The sequence below is a fragment of the Enhydra lutris genome, unplaced genomic scaffold (genome assembly GCF_002288905.1).
Source record: "Enhydra lutris kenyoni isolate GAN:26980312 unplaced genomic scaffold, ASM228890v2 scaffoldscaffold22, whole genome shotgun sequence".
Lineage (NCBI taxonomy): Eukaryota > Metazoa > Chordata > Mammalia > Carnivora > Mustelidae > Enhydra > Enhydra lutris.
The window spans coordinates 32,993,746-33,019,141 of NW_019154106.1; the positions used below are offsets into that span (position 1 = coordinate 32,993,746).

General features: G+C 34.3%; 1 protein-coding gene across 14 annotated transcripts in view; it reads right to left on the bottom strand.

Annotated features, from left to right (window-relative positions):
• LOC111150262 (methyltransferase like 15) overlaps positions 1-25,193 on the bottom strand; it is a 398,977-nt gene extending 373,784 nt beyond the window's left edge. For all 14 annotated transcript variants that reach the window (XR_002640796.1, XR_002640797.1, XR_002640795.1 and 11 more), the window contains exons 1-2: positions 24,886-25,193; positions 21,629-21,915 (exon numbers count right to left, since the gene is read on the bottom strand). Coding sequence is in view for 9 of the 14 variants with exons in the window: in XM_022507704.1 (XP_022363412.1) it covers positions 21,629-21,898 (270 nt within the window). In the remaining 5 variants the exon portion in view is untranslated. The remainder of the gene's footprint in view (positions 1-21,628; positions 21,916-24,885) is intronic.
• Positions 25,194-25,396: the final 203 nt, after the last annotated feature.

Below are 25,396 nucleotides of genomic sequence, written 5' to 3' on the forward strand. Positions count from 1 at the left end.
GCCACCCAGGTGCCCCATGAATAATATACCTTTCTTATAACACTTATATTTTCAACTAGTATTACTATTATGGACATCTACAGATGGATTATTCTCACCTGTTGAATTATAAACCTGGGAGAATTTTAAATCCATCCCACACATACCACTCAACACATGGCTGTCTTAGTGGTGTGGTCCTTATGTGAGAGAAAACCCACCTCTTTTCTCCATGAATTCCAAAGCTACTTCACCTGAGCTCTTTCTCCAACTCTAGATGTAGATGATCAAATTGTATTCAGTGCCTTCTTAATACTTGTATTCCACAAACATAAAATAAGCCTTTAGTTAAGATAAAATATTCTGAGTATTGATTATCCCCTCTTTGTTTATTCACCCCCAATTCTGGTAACCCCTACATCCCCAAACACAATGCTAGACACATAAAAAACATTCAATACGTACTTACTGGATTGAGTTTATAAGTTTTTTTAGAGCATACAAAAGAACTATAAGTAATCTGATGTAACTTGAATATTGCCCCCCCTAGTCATTATGTTAGAAAGAAAAAAGTTCAAAAGTAAATATCAAAGTAGATGAGTGTGCCTTATGCAATCTAACAAAACCAGTATAATAAAATGGGGGGTGGGGATCTGGGTGCCTGGGTAGCTCAGTCAGTTAAGCATCTGCCTTCAGCTCCCACTGTAACAAAGGAAGGAAGAAAGAAGGAAAGAGAAAGGGAATTAAGTAAAGAAAGAAAACTAGGGGGAAATCTAAACAATTTCAAATGTTCAAGATAACTACAAATATCTATTCATAGACATGTTGACCCAAAGTCCACTGACCTGCTGTGTAAATGAATTGAATCTAAAAGAGCGCTCATTTCTGAGTCAGGAGAATAAATTAACATAACAAAAAGCAAAACCATCAAAGGCTAATTGATGTATTTTGTCAATTTAGTGTTTCTGTGCTGACCTAAAACACCATTAGTACTACTTTAAATATAGTCTAAAAAATTCTGTTGATAGTCAACACATTCCTAAATCACCTAAGATAATTAAATAAAGCATCACCCATAAAATGTGAACGACCAGAAAACTAATCTAAAAGGACTTATAGTCTTCCCACTCACATTTTAACATGAAATCATATATCCCTGAATTCAGTAAAGAGAAAAACAGTGAATGCATAATTTCTCCTCCTTTTTGAACTTTTACATAAAACATGAGAAAACAAAAAGCACAACCCAAGATTCATATAACATGTCCATTACAAAAAAAAAAAAAAGTTAGATTTCTATCTCTAGCAATAATATTATCTCATGGAAAATCATACAAAATATAACATGTCCAATTTTTAAGAATATTCAAAATGTTTATAGCAAGCATACACATTTCCTGTTAATTTTCAGCAACTGACAATAAATTTACAAAAATCAAACTCCCTGAATGTCTCTCTTACACATCATACAAATTCCATTTTCAAGTTTGAACATTAAGTACATATGAGATAAATTATTCTTATTTTAAATATTCTTATTGACTAAAGTGTGGTATATAGTTGCACCTAATAGCAACATACATTCATTTAGAGATTAAACTATTATTTCTAGTTAATTGGTTTTCTATTCATAAATTTTTTTACTTATTTACTTTTTGGTGTTTTTTTTTTCCCAATGTATTCAATACTATCGATACATAAGTATGGAAGCAAAGTTTATGCCTTGATTAAAACAGGTACCATAGGAAATGCCTACAGATCATTCAATGGAAACACACACAGGAAGAGCCTTGCTCTTCTTCATTAGGTATGAATATTTTATATAATATATAAAGTGGGTCCAAAAAGACAAAATTAAATTCACAACTCAAGCAGGTATTCCATTACTCAATTTACACCAAACCCTCACCAGTCTCTGAAAGGTAATAAGCCAACTAATAGGTTGAACATTAGCTATATTGAAGCTATAAACACATGGAAAGAAATACAGTAAAATTCAAATAATGGACCAGAGATTGGTAACCTCCTGTTCCAAACTGGCACTTCTTAACTGTCTGGGCAATTTCCTTAGAATTCCTTTTTATAAATAAATGTGTCAAGATCAGTAGTGATACAGTATTAGCTTGATTAGTTGGATCTATGTGGTAAAGTTTATTCAACATAAAACAACTATCAATGAAAAGCTTTGAAATAAAGTCATTTTACAAGATTAAGTTTCTATATGAAATACAATAATGCATATATTGTAGCAAGTGGGTGTTTTGGAATTTGGATGAAAAACTGTTAATTACAGCAAGGGAAGAGTTAATCCTAAATATAAACAAGAAAACAGTCCAGGTATTGAAGGTGTTACAAATCATTTTTACCTTTTACTTGAGCTATTCACAGTGCCAGACAACAACCTCTTCCTTCAAATCCTGGGCTACTAAGCCAAAAGTGATGAACTAGCTAAGATTAGGTAGCCATTCATTCCAATTTAGCTTTACATACCTACATACCAACTTCTCTAACCCACTCTTTTTCTAACTCCCAAATTCTTTTGCAGCTTTGACATTCAATGTAAGTGTTACCCAAGAATTTCTTTTATCTGCTTTAATAACCATATCTAATCTTGAGAGTTTAAATATCAGCTGTGTGGTAAATTCAATCTCCATGTCTAGTTCCAACCTCTGGTCTTTCATTTCTGTTGGTGAACATTTCAAATGAAAGCCCCACCTCTTCAAACCCAATTGTCCCTCTTTCCAAGTCTACCCTCAAATGGGTTTCAAATCCAGGTTCCATGCTAAACCTGAGGGCAATGACAAAGAGGGAAGTATCAAGGTTCCAGATCTCCCACAGGATAATGTTCCTGTATCATTAACATTCCTTAGACATTCCATCATGTTCTGAAATTTTGCCTCCCTGAGCAAATGTTGCTTTCGCATACTTTGTTTTGCCTTTGTACAAATAGTTCTCTCTATTAGAATTCCCTTCCTCTCACTTACTTAGAAAACTCAGTTACTTCAGAAAATGTGTATCCACTTCATCTCTGAAATCCCAGGCAGAATTGTTTCCCTTACTATAATCCCGAAGCAATCTATACATATCTCTATTATAGAATGCTTTATTCCAGAGAGTGCTTTTACCACACACTGCTTTTTTGTATCCCCATTACCTAACACAGTGTCTAACATAAAAATGGTATTTTAATAAATGTCCTGCGTTTTTTACCTCCTAAATCTCTCTCGTATCTGTCCATTCCTCTCCAACTCCACAACTATCACCACTCATAACTTTTTATCTGGATGAAAGCCTCATAATTGGTCTGGACCAATCCTTTCTCAAGAGTGTAGACAAAATGATCTTTTAAAAAGGCAAACCTAATTATCCCTCACCTGCAACTCCCTCTCTAGCCGCACCTTTCACTACCTTACCTAGGCATTTTCAACTTACTCAGTGGCTTCCTTATAAGCCTTCATTCTCATCATGGTTCCACCCAGCATAAAACCTTCACACATGTTCTCCTCTCTTCTCTCTTTAGCGTTTTTTGCTCTCCTCTTTACTGGTTTAATTCTTGAGATTCTTGGCTTATAATTACTACTCCCTTAGCCAAGCCTCACCCAAACTCCCTGACTTGTTTAAATCCTCCCATTAAACAAGTTCGTACCCCCAAATATTCTTTCATAGCAGTGGAAATTTCACATTCATTTGGATGATTATTTGATAAGTGCCTGTCTTCTCTACCAAATTACAAACTCTTAGTAACTAAGGTCATGTCTAATTTTGCTCCACATTGTACCCCAGCACCAAAAGCTCTGTATCTGCTATTAGTAGAAACTATATATTTATGAATATATACTTACTGAACAAGGGAAGGGTTTCATTGTCACACTGAAACTCAGACTTTACAGCTCACTGTCATTTCATTATTTCTCCCTGTCTTTTCTTCTCTTCATCCAATCACTTGCCACATCTATCTCTTTAACATCTCTGTTACCAGTATTTTTCTTTTTAATTTTTTTTAATTTTTTACTTATTTGACAGAAGTAGAGAGAGAGAGCACAAGCAGGTGGGGCAGCAGGCAGGGGGAGAGGAAGAAGCAGGCTCCCCACTGAGGAAGGAGCCTGACGTGCCTGATGAAGAAGGAGACGAAGAAGCAGGCTCCCCTGATGAGGAAGGAGCATGATCCCAGGACCTTGGGATCATGACCTGAGCCGAAGGCAGCTGCTTAACCAACTGAGCCACCCAGGCACCCCCTCTCTTACCAGTATCTTTCTTGTTATTCCTCCATTCGGTAATTATCTCAACAATATTTATAGGGCATCTTCTACGTGCCAGACATTATCTTCAAGATTGAGGATAAGTTTGTGAAAAACAGCCAGAAACTTATAGTCTAAGATCCTGCAGAGGTAGGGTATGGAAGTGGGGCAACAGACAGGCAAGATGAAAATTAAATATATGCCATGTTAGTGATAATGCTGAGGAAAAAGGAAAAAAAAAAAAAAAAAAAAAAAAAAAAAAAACAAGGAAAGGGGATATCAAATACTGGGGACTGGTATTTGAAATTTTAGATAGAGTGGCCAGGGAAGGAATCTCTGAAAAGGTGTCATTTAAATAAAGACCAAAAGTAAGGAAGCCAGTCATGTGGCTATCTGAGGAATGAGTATCCAAGGTTTTTTGACTCAGTAAATGTGCTGTCTACTTTACCTAGAAGCTCCCCAATTTGCTTAGATTAACTCTATGGAGGAAAGTTAGTGGAGAAGACCCTGCTGTAAGTCTGCATACAAGGAAATGAGCACCAGCAGAAAAGATTAAAAAAAAAAAATTTAGAAATACATAGCCATGTAGGGATTTAGGTAAGGGGCAAATTAAGCCACTAAGAATATTACTGTTAAACAAAACAGAAAAAGAACAGGAATTCAAAATTACTACCTTAAGTCAATTAAGAAAAGTTTAATTTAGATATATATATTCTAAGGTAAGTTTACATTTTGGAAACATTAGATTTTAGAAGACTTTTACCCAAAATCAACACAAAACAGAATGACTGAACAAAAACAGTTATAGCACGCAAAGTGGTAACGGAATATGCAATCACTCATTCATAACTGTTAGCAATAGTTTACTGTTTTCTCATTTAAATAGTTAATTCTCGTTCTCCCATTATCACAGAAGTACAGTGAAAAGGGTCAGAGACCTGTTGAACACTGTGGTTAACCTCCTAAACTGACATAATGAACTAGAGAGAAATGCAGTATTGAATACTATTTAAAATGTAAATTAATATCTACTTTTCATATCACAATGCAAATGAATACCTGCCTCTGCATATCATAACATCTCCTGCTTTATAGATATAATTATGTATTATTAACTCAATTAGAGTTTGCTTCTATTTCAGCAAAATGAGTATCTATAAACTGGATTAACTTTGATCTATCATTTAATATTCGTTTTGTTAACAATATTAGTAACAGTTTCCCATCATGAAATCTAGGCTGACTCTCCCTTACCTTCGACAGGAAACTGTAAGCTATATTTGGTGGGTACCAGATTATACTCTTGCTTCCTCAAATGGAAGAAAAACATGTACTTTGCCATGCTCTGAATGTTAGAAATCCTAACCCCTTAAGATGATGGTATTAGGAGGTAGGCTCCTTTGGGAGGTGCTTAAATCATGAGGATGGAGCCCTCATAAATGGGATTAGTGCCCTATAAAAGAACCTCCAGAGAGATGGCTAGCCTGTTCCACCATGTGAGGACACATCAATGTGCCAGCTATGAGCCAGGAAGAGATTCTTTGCCCTACCATGCTGATACTATGATCTGGACTTACAACCACCAGAATTGTGAGAAATAAATTTATGTTGTTTATAAAGCACCCAATCTGTTGGGTTTTGTTATAGCAGCCCAAATGGACTAAGACATATCCAGCAGGTAGTCAAAACATATTTATTGATTAGCTACAAACAAGAACATTCTGATTTTTATGGTTATATCTTCAGAAACTATATTTCGGGCAAAAGTCATTCATTAACCATTTATAAAAACAATTAGTTTTTGGACTTTTTTTTCCATATGTAATTATAAAACCAATGTGTCAAGTTAGCTTAGATGCAATGAAAAATCCAGAACAGAAAACACAGAAAATAAAACGAACAAATTAAAAAATGTTAGTTTTAGATGGAAACCAATTGCAAAAAAGTTCAGAAATAATATATTTAGCATAATCAAACCCCAATGATGCCAATCTATACGTAGTAGGTTTTACAGGAACTGAAGAATCTGACACTAACACTGCTTCTCAGCCACAACTTTCAGAAGGCATAGAGTCACCTTAAGCAGAACAGATTAAACGTCCCCGATATAAGGTTCTCAAAGAATTTCTAATACTTAATTTGATTAAGTCCTGAAATAATTTTTTTTAGTTTTGTATGTTATGAATCATGCCTCTAAGCTAATGGCTTTTCACGGAAAAAAATATAACTTTAGAAAAATCTGGGCAGTTTCTATTACTAATATTACAAAAATAAGTACTAACACGAAAAAAATTATACATTTCTTTCTCAAAGGTATCTCTATTCTTACTTCTAAAAATCTCATTTTGTATTTAAGTTCTAAAGTAGTCCTTAGCAAGATTAATTAAGTCCTTAGCAAGAATTAAGTCCTTAGCAAGAAAACTGGTTCTGTGTTCATTAAAATGATTTGATATTTTGTTAATTTTAAACTGAAGCAAAATCAAGGTATTTTGGTTGTTGTTGTTACTTGAAACATGCATTATACAACATATAGTGTCATTCAGGTAAGGATAGGTCTACTCCCACATGCTTCTACACATCCATTTACAAACATATATCAGTGGAAGAACATGTTACTTGAATGATGGTTTATACACAGTGTAGTTTTAGTGAATTAAGCATATTGCTATTCCCATATACCTCAACACAATGTGTAGAAACTTTTAATGAAAGAAGATGATACTTGAAAGATGGATTACATACAATGGTTATTCCCATACAGTATTCCCGTAAGCTTCAACATATGTTTACAAACATCTGTATCTTCATGGCACAAAACCAGACACATAGATCAATGAACAGAACAGAAAACCCAGAAATGAACCCACAATTATATAATCAATTAATCTCTGGTAAAGCAGGAAAGAATAGCCAATGGAAAAAAAGACAGTCTCTTCAACAAATGGTGTTGGAAAAACTGGACAGCAACATGCAGAAGAATGAAACTGGACCACTTTCTTACAACATACACAAAAATAAATTCAAAATGGATGGAAGACCTAAATGTGAAACAGGTAACCATTAAAATCCTAGAGAAGAACACAGGCCATAGCAACTTCTTACTAGTTATGTTTCCTGAGGCAAGGGAAAAAAAAGGAAAAATAAACTACTGAGGCTTCATCAAAATAAAAGACTTCTGCAAAGTAAAGAAAATAATCAAAACTAAAAGACAACCTAAGGAATGGGAGAAGATACTTGCAAATGACATATCGAATAAAGGGTTAATATCCAAAATATATAAAGAATGTATAAAATTCACACACCTCCAAAAAATAAAAATCCAGTTAATAAATGGGCAGAAGACACGAATAGACATTCTTCCAAAGAAGACATACAGATGGCCAACAGACACATGAAGAAGTTCAACATCCCTGATCATCAGGGAAATACAAGTCAAAACTACAATGAGATATAACCTCACACAAGTCAGAATGGCTATACTTAACAACACAAAAAACAACAGGGGTTGGTGAGGATGTGGAGAAAGATGTTCCATTAAAAAATGTTGCTTTCACAAGTCTGGTTCAAAAAAAAAAGTACCTTAGTGATGATATCCTACACCGGTGGAAAAGTTAGTCTTCATGGGCCCATTATGAAGGTCATTTTAAAAAAGGGGTGGGGAGGGCGCCCAGGCGGTTCAGTGGATTAAGGGTCTGCCTTCAGCTTAGGTCATAATCCTGGTGTCCTGGGATCTGCTCCCCCTCCAAACCAGCTGCTCAGCGGGGAGTCTGCTTCTCCCTCTCCCTAACACCCCCCTAACCCCCGCCGCTCATGCGCCCATGCGCTCATGCATGCGCTCTCTCTCTCAAATAAAAAATCTTAAAAAAAAAGGGGGGGGGTGGGGAGACTGAATTTAATTCTTTCATGGTTTCTGCTAAAAAGTAGAATAAAATCAAAACATAAAGAAGCCTAGGGTAGTAAGGTGTCTGAGAAAGAAGTGAAAACATGAAGTTGGAAATACATGAAGTTAGAGCAATATTATCTCTGTCTCCTGTCATTAAAAATACAGTTTTTTTGCCAGAATGAAAGGTCAATCTTGGAACAATCTCTGAAAACCCCAGAGAGCTAACCAATGAGATGGGTCAGGACTCCTGTGCAGAGTGTTGTGATGGCAAAAGCAGCATAATATGCTCTAAATAACTGATACTAACATAGTCCATAGTGTGCTCGGGAGACTAATATCCAGCTTGGATATTAGGCCAAACTGGCTGACCTCATTGATTAAGGGACCTAATACAGGTCCTAAAGGTCTTATAGGTTAACCACTAGATACCTAAGAACTAACACTAATGGTGGAGGTAAAAAGCACACTGCATAATATGATCTTTAGCTAGAAGCATCCAAATCCAACCAATATCCTTTATTACTACATGGTTCCAGTAAAACAGAAGTACTGGAAATATTTTCTTTCCTACTTTCTACATTTAACATGATAGTTTGCACAAGTCTACTGAGATCAGAACTAAAAAGCACAGACAATAATATATGAAAGTGCTGTGCCAATAATAAAATCTTATACAACTTTATGTTATTATTATTAATACTCTCCCCAGCAAACATTGGCCTCATGTGGAAAACCCTCCATTTTTATGAATATACTCATATCCAGAGTTAATTTCTTTTGCTTCCCAGAAAGAATATATATATACAACAAAACAAAAAGTCAGGTTATCTGGAAACTTAATGATAAATACAGAAAAATACTGTATACCACTCAGAGCAAATGAATATGACAAGGATAAAATATATGCTTAAGTTGGAAAGAAACGGGACATAATAACACCTCATACAAACACGTAAAAAGTTTACACAGAACAAGAGGGAAAAAAACAACTATAAAAAATACACATAAACACTTTCTAAAACAACATTGATCAAAGTAAGTAAAACCTTTAAATGCACATTACCTCCTCATAAATGCTAATCGTTTCACCCAAGGGAAACAAAAACTAGCACCCCCAAAAAAAGAAGAAAGAGAGGGTTCACAGAACATTACAAAAAGATGAGTCATCATAAAGTTTTGAAACTTGGTTTATTATAAAATAACATGTTAAGTATGCAACTTACAGCTCAGTAGTTTTTATATGAGGAGAAAGTAGTGAAAGAAAAGTAAAATGTTAAGAGAACTTACAAGGTCAGTGTATACTTCCTATCACTCTTTAACAAAAATAATATGGGACTGAGAAAAACAATAGGAAAGAAAAGAACCACTGGACCTAACCTCTTGGGATAACTATGATTAGACTATTGATTAAGGAGTAGTGCTGACTGACCTAAATAGAAAGTAACCAGCACCCTGGATGACTCATGAGAATGTGCTTTGTGAACCAAAAAATATCAGTTGTTTCTCCTCTGTTTTCTTTGAGCTTCCCTTCTAGAATGGACCGCTGCTTTCTTCCTGGTTCTCTAATTTACTGAACTAGAATGGTTCTTAAATAAATTTCAAAAATCAGTACATATATCTGACTTTTGACATAGAGGAATATCATTTTTTATAACCACAGAAACACATGTATTTGGGGGTTATATTTGGACCAGTGATTTTTTTTTTTAAGATTTTATTTATTTATTTGATACAGAGAGAGAGAGCACCAGCTGGCAAAGAGGGAGAGGGAGAAGCAGGCTTCCCACTGAGCAGAGCGCCTGGGATCACAACCTAAGCTGAAGACAGATGCTTAACAGACTCAGCCACCCAGAAGCCTCTGGACCAGCAATTTTTAAAACTGTACTTTTTGATTACCTTTTAAGTTGAACTTAAAATGAGAAAATTTTAAGTATATTTTAGTGGTAACAATGTAATAAAGATTCAGCTTCTGGACTATAAAAAGGACCAAATTACAAGAAAACAATTTTTTAAAGTCATTGGATAGGCAAAGCAATCAAGTAAGTTATTGCCTTATTTATCCCATGCCCTGTATTTATAATTTGCTTCTAAACTCTAATGACAAAAATTATATTCACTGATAAAAATGCACTAATTCACTGATACAAAAGCAAGAATATTCTCATGGATGTTCAAATTACTGGGAAGGGTATATATACATTCAAGAAATACACGTACTTGTTAAAGATTTCAATATGAAAATTAAATATAATTATACACATTTATTTACATAAACAGTTATAAAAATACATACATGTAAAATAAATATTTTCAATACTATCATATCATTATGCAAAAATAAGCATAAACAAGTTACTTTCCTTTTAGTTTTAAGTGAGGAATTTTTAAAACTTTAAAGCAATTGTTAAGGAAAATAACATTTTAGGTAAAACTGAGTAGCTCATTTAGCTAGAAAATCTTTATTTGTTTATATATATACATAGCAAAATTTAAAAAGTAGCCAGGAAACTCCTTTCTGCATCAATTCTCCACATTTTTTATAACAAAGATATGATCAAACATTTTATAAATAACATTTACTGGATACATACCCATTAAAGAAAATACATCAAATTTACCAGGGTGTTCCATATTCCCACATGCTCTACCCCAAAACTTTAAGAGGAAATTCTAAACTTGACACTCTGAGAAGATGGTATTTACTAAGACACATTAGCATTTTCAAAAACTGTAAATTTTATTAAAAATGCTGGATAAAAATTTTTAATATATGATCAAAGACAAGAACTTAATTGTCTGTTCTGTGTTTAATACTGTTAACTCCCTATAAGATTTTAAATACTTTAACAACAGTATGTAAAATGTTCATCGCATCACCAGGTAATGTAGCAATCTACAAATGCTTAATAGCCCAAGTAAAAGATAACAAAATAAATATCAGTAATAAAATATTACATATAATATACACAAAGCTAATCATGAAATCCAATACTAATGGGATTTTTAAATATATATTAAAGACATACTTTACAAGTATACATAGAAAAATATCTACAAGTATAAAATCTGCAAAAGAAAAATAAAAAAGCAACAATATTCATTTTACTTGAAAGCTTCATATAATTATAAAACAATCTATTCACAGAAACCATCAAGTAATGTAATTATGTTTTCTTCAAAAAGATAATTTGCCTTAAATTTCTGCTAAAATACACCTAAGAAAAAAACTTACCTTTTAACCACCTTTTTCTTTTTTAAGATTTTATTTATTTAACAGAGAGAGAGAGAGAGATTACAAGTAGGATTACAAGTAGGCAGAGCAGCAGGCAGAGAGGGAAGGAAGCAGACTCCCTGCCGAGCAGAGAGCCCAATGCGGGGCTCGATCCCAGGACCCTGAGATCATAACCTGAGCCAAAGGCAGAGGCTTAACCCACTGAGCCACCCAGGTGCCCCCCTTTTAACCACTTTTAAGTATACCTTTCAACAGTAGGAATTAAATATATTCATAATGTTGTGCAACCATCACCATATCCATCTACATAACTTATTTCATCTTGTTAAACTGAAACTCTATACCAAGTGAACAGTAACTCCTTGTCCCCCTACTCCTCCCAGCTCTTGGCCACCACCATTCTACTTTTAGTCTCTGTAATTTTGACTACACTAAATATCTCATGTAAGCAGAATCATATAAGTCTTCTTATGACTGGCTTATTTCACTTAGCAAAATGTCTTCAAGACTCATCCATGCTGAGGAAGATAACAGAATTTTCTCCCTTTTTAAGGCTGAATACTCCCTTGTATATATATGCCACATTTTGCTTATTTAGCATCCAGGGAACACTTTAGTTAACTTCACATTTTAGCTATTGTGAATAATGCTGCTATAAACAGGTGTGTATAAATACTGCTAAGAGACCATTCCTTTAATTCTCTTAGTATATACTCACAAATGGAGTTGCTGAATCATATGATAAGTAGAGGAACCACCTTTTTGTTTTCCACATCAGCTCTACCATCTACCATTCCCACCAACAGCACACAAGATTCCAATTTCTCTATGTCTTTACCAACACTTGTTTTCTAGGTTTTTTGGTAGTAACCATCCTAATGGGTATGAAGTTGTACCACACTGTGTTTTGATTTGCATTACCATAATGATTAGTACTATCAAGCATATTTCATTCATGTATCTTCTTTAGAGAAAAGTCTATTCAAGTCCATTTTGAATTGGGTTGTTTTTTTGTTGTTGAGTTTTAGAAGTTCTCTATATATTATGAATATTAAACCCTTATCAGATATATGATTTACAGATATTTTCTCCCATTCTGTGAGTTGCCTTTTTACTCTGTGGATAGTGTCTTTTGATGCACAATTTATTTTTTTTAATTTTCATAAACTGCAATTTACCTTTTTCTTTTGCTACCTGTGCCTTTGGTGTTATATCCAAGAAATCACAGCCAAATTTAATGTCATAAAATTTTCTTATATGGATATCCAGTTTTCCCCATGCCATTCTTTGAAAAGACTGTCCTTTCCCTATTGAATGGTCTTGGTATCCTTGTCAAAAATCATTTGCTCATATATGTAAAGGTTTATTTCTGGGCTCTATGGTCTATTCCATTTGTTTATATTCCTGACTGTATGCTACTACCACGGTTTTGATTACTATAGATTTATAGTAATTTTGAAATAAGAAAATATGAGTCCTCCGGGTTTATCTTTTTAAAAATTATTTTGACCCTTTAGGGTCCCTTAAGATTCCATATAAATTTTAGGGTGGGTTTTTCTATTTTTTCAAAAACATCATCGGGATTTTGATATGGAATGCATTGAATTTGTAGGTTGCTTTGTGTAGTACTAACATTAATAATATTAGGTGTTCTAATCCATGAATACAGCATGTGTTTCATTTTTTATGCCACCTTTAAATTTCTTTCAGCAATATTTTACAGTTTTCATTGTACAAGTCTTTTATTTCCTTAGTGAAATTAATTTCCTAAGCACTTTATTCTTTTTGATGCTATTGTAAATGTAACTTTTTTTTTTAATTTCCTTTTCAGATGGTTGGTTGTTCATGTATGGTGATTTTTGAGCATCGACTTTGTATCCTGCTACTTTACTGAATTCATTCATTTGTCCTAACAGGTTGGCTTTTGGAGGGATTTCTGCTTGCTTGTTTTTTGTGAAATCCATAAGGTTTTTACATATAAGATCACATCATCTGCAACAGAGATAATTTTACATCCTCTTTCTAATTTGGATGACTTTTCTTTTTCTTGACTAATTACTCTAGCTAGAACTTCTAGTACTATCTTGAATAGAAAGGGGTGAAAGCAGACTCCCTTGCCTTCTTCCTGATCCTAGAGGAAACACTTCCAGTCTTTCATCATTGAGTATGATGTTTCTGTGAGTTTTTCATATAAGACTTTTATTAAGTTGAGCTGGTTTCCTTCTATTCCTTGTTTGTTGAGTGTTTTATCACGAAAGGACGCTGAATTTTGTCAAATGCTTTTTCTGCATCAGTTGAGATGATCATGTATTTTTTTCTTTATATATACTTTTTTCATATGTATTTTATACACACACACACACACACACACACACACATACATATATTTCATTCTGTTGGTATTACAGATGCTGGTATTACAGATTAAATCAATTAAATTTTGTATGTTGGAACATCCTTGCATTCCTGGAATAAATCCCACTTGGTCATCACACATAGTCCTTTTAATATGCTACTGAGTTCTGTTTGATAGTATTTTGTTGAGGATTTTTGTGTCAAGTTTTATAAGGGATATTGGCCTATAGTTCTCTTGTAGTGTCCCCTGGTATCAAGGTAATTCTGGCCTCATAGAATGAGTTAGGAAGCATTCTTGCCTCTTCAATATTTTTAGGGTAAGAATTGAAATTAATTATTCTTTAAATGTTTGGCAGAATTCACCAGTGAAGGCATGAGGTCAAGGGTTCTTCTTTGTCAGTAGATTTATTTTTTTATTACTGATTTAATCTCCTTACTAGTTATAGGTCTATTCAGATTTTTTATTTCTTCATGATTAAGTCTTGGTAGGTTTTGTATAGCTAGGAATTTGTCTAGTTCATCTAGGTTATCCAAACTGTTGACATACAACTGTTCATAGTACTCATATATAATTCTATTTCTGCAGAATTGGTAGTAATGTCCCCATTTTTTCTTTTTCTTTTTTTTTCTTTTTTTTTTTTAAGATTTTATTCATTCACTTGACAGAGACAGAGAAACAGTACAAGCAGGGGTAGTGGCAGGCAGAGAGAGAAGCAGGTTCTCCATGAAGCAGGGAGCCTGATAAGGGGCTTAATCCCAGGACCCTGGGATCATGACCTGAGCCGAAGGCAGATGCTTAACCAACTCAGCCACCTAGATGCCCCCCATTTTCAATCTTGTAATTTAGGCCATCTCTCCTTTTTATTAGTCTATCTAGCTAAGACTGCCGATTTTGTTGATCTCTTCAATTTGCCTTCATTAATTTTCTCTATTGCTTTTCTGTCTTTCCTGGGCTACTTTTGGGTTTAGCTTGTTCTTCTTTTTCTAGTTTCTTACATTATAAACTTAGGCTGTTGATCTGCAATTTTAATTGAAGTATAGTTGACATACATTATATTACTTTTGGGTGACAACACAGTAATTCAAAGTTTATACACATTACAAAATGCATTTATATACATTATAAAAGACTTGACATCTCTCTTGTTTTTTAATGTAAGCAATTATAGCTATAAATTCTCCCTTTGCATGGATTTTGCATAAGTTTTAGTATGTTGTCCCATAAGTTTTAGTATGTTGTATTTTTTTTTTCATTCCTAAGTATTTCCTAATTTCCCTTGTGATTTCTTTGATCCGTTGGTTGTTTAGGAGTATGTTGTTTAATTTGCACAAATTCATGAATTTTCCAGTCACCATATGGTCTACCTTAAAAAAAAGTCCCACACGGGAGTACAGGGTGATGGGTATTAAAGAGAGCACGTGTTGTGATGTGCACTGGGTGTTATATGTAACTAATGAATCACTGAACACTAAGTCAAAAACTAATGATGTACTATATAGTGGCTAACTGAACATAGTAATAAAAAAAAATGCCCCACATGCACTTGAGACAGATGTATATGCTATTGTTAGAGTGTTCTGCATATATGTTAGATTTAGTTGATTTATTGGGTTAAGTCCTCTATTTCCTTACTAATAGTTTTCTGATTATTCTAGAGACTACTGAGTGTGGTATTAAATCTCTAGCTATTATTATAACACAATGATTCCTTTCAATTCTGTCAGTTGTTGCTTTTATATTTTGATGGCCTGACACTAGATGCATAAATATTTGTAACTGTTATGATATGTCTTGCTATATTAAACCTTTAATTAACATACTTATCAACATAAAATGTCTTCTATATTCTAATTAAAATTCTCTTACTACCTCAATTTAATTAAAAATTAAGCTGAGATTTCAGGAAGACCGTTTTATTTATTTATTTATTTTAAGACTTTATTTATTTATTTGACAGACAGAAGTCACAAGTAGGCAGAGAGGCAGGCAGAGAGGCAGGCAGAGAGAGGGGAAAGGAAGCAGGATCCCTGCCGAGCAGAGAGCCCAATGCAGGGCTCGATCCCAGGACCCTGGGATCATGACCTGAGCTGAAGGCAGAGGCTTTAACTCACTGAGCCACCCAGGCGCCCCGGGAAGACCGTTTTAAAAAAACTATTACATTTTATAATTCACCTGTATGAATCCAAATTATGCCAAAAAAAAAAAAAAAACCACTGATGTTGATTTCAAAGTTTTGCATTCAAGAAAATGCCTCTGTTCCATAACTGACTTTGTAAAAAGTAAATTATATAAACAAATTTATACTATGCAATGCTGTTTTTATCTGTTTTATATTTGGGATGGATTTTTTATTAGAGAGAGAAAAAAAGAATTCTGTTAAAAAATGCATGAAAGACAATATCCTATGGCTATACCATGGTACTTTCTAGAACAGAGAAACATAAAACACAGGTCTTAACTAGGGAACATCAAATGAATTAAGGGAAAACTCTACAGACTATAACAATTTTCAGAATTCTAAGTAAAATTTTGTGTCATATAACTCACATATATCTCATGGCATCATGAGAGTAATATCTGGCATTATCCATGCCAGATCGAGAGCACCAAATTATTCTTATTTTTCCCTAACACTACATTCAGTGACATTAGGTTGGTAGCTTGAAATGGGCCATAATAGGAACATGTATATCATGAAAATCTGCAAAAGAAAATAAATCAAGGTTTTGTTTGTTTTTTTTTAATCTATACCCTACCCTGACTCTCAGACCAGGTATTAAATATTTACCAATATAACACTAAAATATCAAACTGCAGATGGTATTTTGATACAGAGGTCACTTATATTACCTACGTGATTTTTAAAGACAGAAACTTTTTTTTCCAAATAAACAATGGTAAAATGCAATGTAAGATAAAAGTTTACTTCAAAGATACCTGTATTTTTAACAGAAAATAAGGGAGAGGAAATACTGTATCTTGACACAGTCCATTCCATCTGAAATCTTAATAGTTCTTCCTTTAAAAAAAAAAAAAAAGGCATCTACCTGCAGGAGCTATGGCACTGATCCTGTCTCTTAGAAAAGTTCTTAATTTTTTCAATAATTTGAGGTCAAACGAAATAAATTAAACTCTTAATCTCTATGGTCAATCAGCCTTCAATATTTAAAAAGGCAAAACGTACAGTCACAGGATTTTCTCTCTGATGTTTACATTAAAGATTATAAAGATTTTCAAGTAAAATATTGCTACTGATCTTAAGAAAAATCCATTATGCAGAGGATAATTGATTTTTTATAAAGAAAATTACCATATCTGGTACCATGATAACTTCAGCAAATCTAGTAATTATTGAAATTAATGTTAAAAGTCAGAGTATCGAAACAGACAAGAAAATTATTCTGAATATGTATAAAACCAACCTTACAACCTTAGTCTGATATTTGTCATAACTGATTTTGCATCAGTTTAGATATCAGCTCATTTTCTCAGTCCTCCTATCTGTTCTTTCACCAGGATTCTCCAAATATTTCATCAGACCGGGCCTACCACACTGAGGTTGGAATCATACAAAAGTTTTGAGCCCAAGAAGTGGCCTCAGTACCCAAAGGACATTCCTTTTATTTGTGTCTCACATCTGTCCTCCAGTTAACTTTGACTTTTATTCATTCACTTAAAAATCATTACAAACCCACCATGTTGTAGGCCTTGTGCTAGACACTGGAGATATAATGGAAAATAAGAAAAACATGTCCATGACTGCATGGAGGACAGTCCACTAGGAGAAATGTCCACTGAACAAACAATCTCATAAAAAGTTATATTTATAAATTATCAATGCTATGAAAGAAAAGTATATGACTCAATGAATGTGTAATGGGAGACCTGGAGGCTTGCAAAAAATTCCCTGAGAAAGTGAAACCTGACTCAAGACCTGAGGATGGTGATGAGGAGAGTTCAAGAACGCAAAGGAAACGGGACTTTCTCAATTCCAGACATGTTGGTTTCACCTTTCCTGAACTTTCATTTCCACCTTTGCTGTCTCTTGGCATTTTTCTCCTGAATTTGACAGTATCTAGCAACCAAGTCCGACCCATCCTATCCCTGTATGTTACAACAGCTAATGTTTATTGAGTTCATACTACTTGGAAGATATCATTCTAAGCAATTTATGTATGTGAACTCATCTACTCCTCACAGTGACCATGAAGCAGGACACATTTCCATACTTTACAGATGAAGAATCTGAGGCACAGTCATGATAAGATACATGCCCAAAATTACACAGCTACTGGTAACTAGCCCTTGAATGTCCATTATCTCCCTCATAACTTGTCACTCTTATAGAAACCCCAAGGCACCAAACTAAACTGACACCAGTACTAAGCAAAGAATACCAAGTCTCCTATATCCAGCAACCATCTTCAACTAGGAAGGGTCATGCAATTGACAAAGGTGGCCTACACTAAAATATCTCCAGGGACAAAAATAATTTTTTAGAATAAGAAATATTCTAACAAAAAGCTATTCACCCAGATAATGAAATAATGAAAACTGGGATAGGAGAAAGGGTTATAATTTATTTCATTCTCTCCGTACCACCCAAAGAGGAAGATAAGAAATTTTTTAATTTTCTTTTAATCCAAATTTATAAATTTTTCACAAGTATTTGCCAAATTGAATTAATATATAGTAAACTGGCTATGATGTAGAAGAAATTCCCAAAATTATTTTCTTTTGGTAAGCAACTTTTAAATGATAAAAAAAGAAATAACTATTAAATGACCAAGGCCTCACTGAAAACTACATATAGATATTTTCTTAAAAATTCTTGTTATGATCAGGGCGCCTGGGTGGTTCAGTGGGTTAAGCCGCTGCCTTCAGCTCGGGTCATGATCTCAGGGTCCTGGGATCGAGTCCCACATCGGGCTCTCTGCTCAGCAGGGAGCCTGCTTCCCTCTCTCTCGGCCTGCCTCTCTGTCTACTTGTGATCTCTGTCTCTCAAATAAATAAATAAAATCTTTAAAAAAAAAATCTTGTTATGATCAAAAGTTTCATTTGTAAATTCACCATCGAAGGTGATATGAAAAACAGTAATTAAGTGGGTGATTGATATAAGTGAGTGTATGACTCATAGTTTGCAAAGGAAAATAATTTTGGGGAAAAGGCTCAGGAAGAAAAGAAGCAAATAATGGGTTCTGGAAGAAATCAAGACCTTTCCTGTCCAAGAACTGTCACCAGTTTTTATTACTTGAAGATTAAGGGAATAGTGAATAAAGCTGTCTGCCAGACAGCAGAAAAGGTAAGAAATAACACTGTCTCTAAATGTGCCTCACATGAAAGTTTTCAGAAATAACATTCATAAAATTAAACTTTCTATAAAAAGTTACTAGAAAACCCAACTCAAATCAGACCAGTGGAAATGTCAAAATAAACCAATATTACATTTGTCAGGAACTTGAACAAAATGAAACTTCAGGATAGGTCAAGTTGTAGAATCGTCTAATTTTATTCCACTGGGTTTTAGAACAAGGCAGATCCAATACTGATTTATAGGACATTTTGTAGGGTTGGTTTGTTTTTGTTTAGCTCTTTTTCTACTTCAAGGTTAGTGTAAAATAATATTTAGTTTTTGCTACTAGGATTCAGCAAATCTGTATGAGCTTTAGTTTCTGCCTCCAGAAGTCAAATTCAAGCCACTGAATTCAGTTCCACTTTTTTACTAATTGAACCTCCCTCTCATATATATCTCAATTACATCATATATATATTTACATGTACTTTTTTTTTTACACTCACATTTATGTATGGGCATTAAGTGCTACCCATGCATTATTAATCTTCACAGAAAATGAAGAGAATTTCATTTTGATTAAGTCATATTCAACAAGAATTTTTATGCAATTTAGTATTTTATTTACATTTTTGTGTATATTTTAGAGTCCCTACTATATGACTGCATTGAGCTGTTTATGTGTATAAAACACATACATGTTTTATACATATAGATGTTTTATACACGTAACCTAACTTAAGAATACTGGGGTTACCTTGTTATATATATACTGCCTACAGATAAGGTAAAAGAATATTTTTGTGAGGAAGCAACCTAAGTCATATCATAATGGCTTTCATATGAGCAACATCCAGCATATATTTTATGCATATAGCTTAGAACTTAGTTCATGAAAACTGTCTGACCCAACATAAGGAATTCTCAAGAAAAAATTAAAAGCTGTATGTGTGTATGTATGCGCATGCATGTGTGTTAGATGACCAATTCAAACCTAGGCAGTCCAATTATAAAATCTTTGCTCTTAACTCCTAAGCCACTGTATCCTGGAAAAGAAGGTGTGACTTTTAGAATGAAAGTAACTGATCTAGGTAATAACAGTACTTCTAAAATAAGGAAGCGTATTTCTGAAGTCAGTACACTAACTATCAGCATTAAGTTATAAAAACACATTTGATGAATATTTACTATGACAATGATTTTTTTTCTTTTTGTAAATGTGCTTAATTACCAGAAAGTTTCTAGCTTTGTCTTTCTGGATATTATATCACCTAACATTTCTGTATCCCCTTACAGAGTTTAAAGCATTTCTGTATCTAAAACTTTATATAATCCCACCATCAACACTATAAATAAGGCAAGTATGATGGTTAATTGGATATGTCAACTTTGCTGGGCCCCAGTGCCCAGATATTCCATCAAATATTATTGTAGATGTTTCTGTGAAGTTTTGTTTTTTTTTTTTAAGATGAGATTAAAATTTGAATTGCATACTGACTAAAGCAGATTACCCTCCATAATGTAGGTGGGCCCCATCCACTTAGTGAAAAGCCTTAACAGAACTAAGACAGACCTCCTTGGAACAAGAAGGAACTCTGCCAGCAGACTGCTTTTGGCTTCAAACTTCAATTCTTACTTGGTCTCCAGCCTGCCAGCCTACTGTGCACATTTTGGATTTACCAACTCTCTTTGAAATTCAATTCCTCAAAATCAATCGTTCAATCTCTGCTCCTCCACACAGGTGGGGATGTGTGTGTGTGTGTGTACACACTTAAGTATATACACATACACATACACACACACACACACACACACACACACACACACACACATGCTGTTGGTTCTGGAGAACTCTGAATCAAAGAGCAAGGTAGTTGAAAAGTCTAACAACAAGAACAGGAATTCAGATCCTTACTTTTGTCTCATTCCTGAAAAGATACCAAAATTATTAAAAATCTATGCTAGAACTCAGTTTTCATACCCAAACCACTCAACCCATGTCATGTTCTTTTAAAACTATTATTTGACAAAACTAATCAATTCTGGAAAACATTATGGCAAATCCTCAAAAAGCTAAGCAAGCATAGTTACCATATGACCCAGCAATTTTACTCCTAGGTATATGCCCAAGAGAAGTTAAAACATATGTCCACACAAAAATGTGTATATGAATGTTCATTACAGCATTATTCACAGTAGCCAAAAAGCGGAAACACAAATGCCATCAGATGAAAAGGATGAAGCATATCCATAAACACAATGGTTCAGGGAAAAAAAGAAATGAAGTACACATGCTACAACTTAGATGAATCTTGAAAACATGCTAAATAATACAAAGTGAATGCAAAATGCCACATATAATATGAATCCATTTATAGGAAATGTCCAGATTAGGCAACTCCATACAGACAAGAAAAAGATTAATAGTTATCAGGGGCAAGGGAAAGGGTTCAATGCAGAGTGAATACTAATGGATATAGGATTCCCTACTGGAGTGATGAAATGCTCTTGAATTAGATGGTGATGACTGTACAACCTCATGAAAATACTAAAAACCACTTAACTGTACACTTTAAAATTATAAGTACTAAGAAAAGTGAATATCTCAATTTTTAAAATGTTAAAAAAATAACACTAATCAACTTACCTGGCCTTTTTGTGGTGCCAAACAACGAACAACTTCATCCACCATTACTGGAATATGTAATTTAGCTATAGCTTCGAAATCTCTATCTTGAGATCTGTGTTTCTCCTGAGTTCCAGTTTGATCTGTTTGTTCCTGGGCTTCATATTCATTATTTCTTTGTGCTGTATCATGTATTTTTTTTGGCCAGACACCTAAATTAAATATGCCAGATTCCAACCAGCATGAAAGAAATTCTTTAGAGATTCTACAAAAATATGGGTACCGAAGCATTCTGTAGGTCAACAAATCTAGAAAAAAAATTAAAAATATCGTGATTGTTGGATTTTTAAAATACATAGTTTTATATAACTTTTTAATATGGCCTGATAAGCTCTAAGACCATTAACGTTTTAATGACCAGGGAGGCAAAAATTGATTATTAAGTCATCATTTTTCTTAAATATACTTTTCTAACTTTAAACAATGGATTCAGTGCATTAGAACTACTTATTTGAAAAAGCTATCTGGAGGGGGCTGGAGGATGGGATAACACAGTGATGGTCACTAAGGAGGGCATGTGATGTAATGAGCAGTGGCTGTTATATACAACTGATGAATCAATGAACTCTACCTCTGAAACTAATAATACACTATATGTTAATTAATTGAATTTAAGTTTAAAAAAAGCTGTCTGGATGATTGAAGGGATTACGAATATGATCCTATTTCAGGTTCAGGTGGTCTTTTATTTTAAACTCATCTATTTGTTTTTCTCATAATGTTAAAGCTTCATCTTCATTTTAACTTTGTTTTAAAAATTGTCCCTGGAAAAAGATATGCATGTTTATCCAAAAAGAAATGAAGGTAAAAATCAGTTTGTGAAAAGCTTGCTGACTTGTCATAAATATTCTCTGACGAGATTATTTCACCATGGCCTCTATCAGTGAAGCATGTTCCAATTTCAATTATAACTTATAAATACTCAACTGAGCATACTTTGGCATGCTTTGTGTGTTCCCTGCCCACCACAAAACAAGCAAATAAATAATTAATACATTCCTTAACTTTCTCAGTTGTGTTCCTTTTGATTCTGCAATCTGCAACTCTTACAAATTCAAAGGGAAAAGTATTTATGAAATACATTAACAGAAAACCTTTTGGAAACACTATGCTTTTTATATATTAGGTTGTAAGCAACGTTTTTAATACCACTACAGTAAATACCAAGTTAACATTCTTCTTTCTTCCTTATAGATTATTATTAGTTATTTAAGAATAAGACCCATATCTTTATATCCACAAAAGCAGATGCACACTAGGTGATTCATAAGTGTTTTCTGAAAAAAAAAAATGGATGGATGGGTAAACTCTAGATTCTACAGAATTAATATTTTTATCAAAACTTACTTTAGGAAATTTCACCTGCCTGACCGACTGTACCAAAAACCACATTCTCAAAATGCTTCAAGAAACATAAATACTTCCCCCACCAAAAAAAGAAACATAAAATATCTTACTTAAATATACCTTCCCTTCCTTTTGCAATAGAAATGAAAAATAATGTTGGAAAGTTGATCACATGTAATGACTAGAAAAGAAATACATTTATATTATATAAATATAATACCACAAAATGTTACCTTAAGGAAATGCCAACTTTACCTACAACATAATCCACAGAATGATGTGGCAAATGTGACACAGGAAAAATATAGGGGAGAAAAAGGACTGCAAATAGGTGTTTGAAGTAATATTTTGGATGTTCACTGGTGAGAAATTAGCCAAATTATTAATTCTGCCTCGTGTTTTTCAGAAAGCTTATACAAAGTAAATCCAACTACCCTCTAACCTAGTGTTTCTAACATTTTTCAAAATAAAAATTTTTCAAAATAAAAAATTGACATTTACTGGGCACTTACTAAATACTACTAAACTCATTCGATCCTTACCACAACTTTTAGAGGTAAATAGTATTACTATTTCTATTTTACAGATGAGGAAAACAAAGAAGTAATTTGCCAAAAGATCATATATCTAGAAAGCCATAAGCCTAGAACTGTAACTCCAGCATTCTGTCCCCAGAGCCTGAAATCTTATCTTACTCTCTATGCTACAAACATAGACCACTGGCTCTATTGTATCCATGTAATTGAATGGTAGTTTAATTACATTGACTATATATTTGTACTATCTCATGAATTAGATTATTTTTCTGTAAAGAGCCAATATCCTAATGCTTGGTCCTACTCCATTTGGAAATACAGCATAACAGGTGACATGCAGTGTATAGTCCTAACTAGTGCAATCTGGAATATTTAAGAAATCTACACTGTATGTCCAGATATAAATATGTGAATCAATTCCAATACAGGAATCAAAACCACATAGGAAAAAGCAAGTAGGACAAACTGGAGGAGGGGTGTTTCATTTAATTTAACTCTTTTGCATTCAATTTCTATGTATTTACTCACCTGTGTTCCATTACAAAGCCTAAAGATTTTATTATGCACTAACTGGCTACTAACATGAGTCAACATGGAGAAAGGACAATAATTTTCCTCTTTGGCTGTTTTCCTGATTACCTCCCTAAGAATGGAAAGAAGCAAGCTCTAAATTAGGGAGTTCCATCTCTTTAGGTAGTCCCATCTTCTACCAGATAACTGAGAGCACTCCTGCAGTCAGCTCTGAACCAAGCACCCTTGATGATTTAAGACAGTTTAAGTTTCCTCTGGTCACAGGAAGGAAGCTGAGTCGGGAAACCAGACCGCTAGAGCCAACTCGGTGGTTTCCCTATGTAAATCATTTAACTTTGCCAGCAAGGTTCAGTTTAAGCCGTTGAATCGAGGGAACTGGCCAGGTTACCCTTTTCATTGTGGGACCAGGAAGGTGAGTGAGCGATACCTTTGAAAGCAACTTGCTCAAGGGTGCTACCAATTACCACCATTGCACTCACTTAGCCTTCCCTCTGGCGAAAACCATTTGAAAATTTAATTCCTAAGGCCAAAAACCCAGCCTGGAGGCTGGGAGCCGAAGGCATAGAAAGTGAAAGAGGTTTTAAAGTTAAGGAAGAATGCATCCTTTTGCCTAACAATTATACTCGGAAGAGGAAAAACTGTTTACAAACTTCTGAACTCAGAACGAATGAGTGTTCAGGAGAGGAAGCGGGAGCGGGGGCGTGTTTTCTTTGTCCAGGGCGAATCCAGCGACCTCTGAAGTTCCCCCAAAGGCATGGGGTGGGCTCCAAAGGAGCTCCCGGGACTCGACCACCTTCTCCTCACCTGAGGCACGAAGAATTCGCAGTTGATTTCTAATTCGGGCCAGCGACGACCACTATGGTGCCAGAGAACATGAATTTGCCGCACGTCTGGGTCCCAACCTTGGGGGAAACTTGAAAGGACGGACAGATCGGGCCCGCGTCCGCCCCAGCAACAGAAAACCGTCTGCCTTTCGTTCCGCTGTTTGCAGGACCCAGCTAACGAAGAGGGTTGCAGGCGTTGGGGTTTTCAAACAGTGCTCCTGGAGGGGGTCAGGAATAAGACCCTACCACTGCCAGGTTTAAATTTACTTTTACTTTTTTTTTTCTTTAATGTCTGAAGCAAGTTTAAATCTAACTTTCCATTTTATCATTTCCACTTTATTTGGTTTATTACGAACTTGTGTTAATTTCTGTCTTCTATTATAAGACAGCATTAGTTGTACTCCACTTTCGAACAAAAGGTGGGAATTTCTGTCTCCTTTAGCACTTCATGTTTTTAAGATTTGGGTTCTTTTTCCTTCATTTCATTCCAA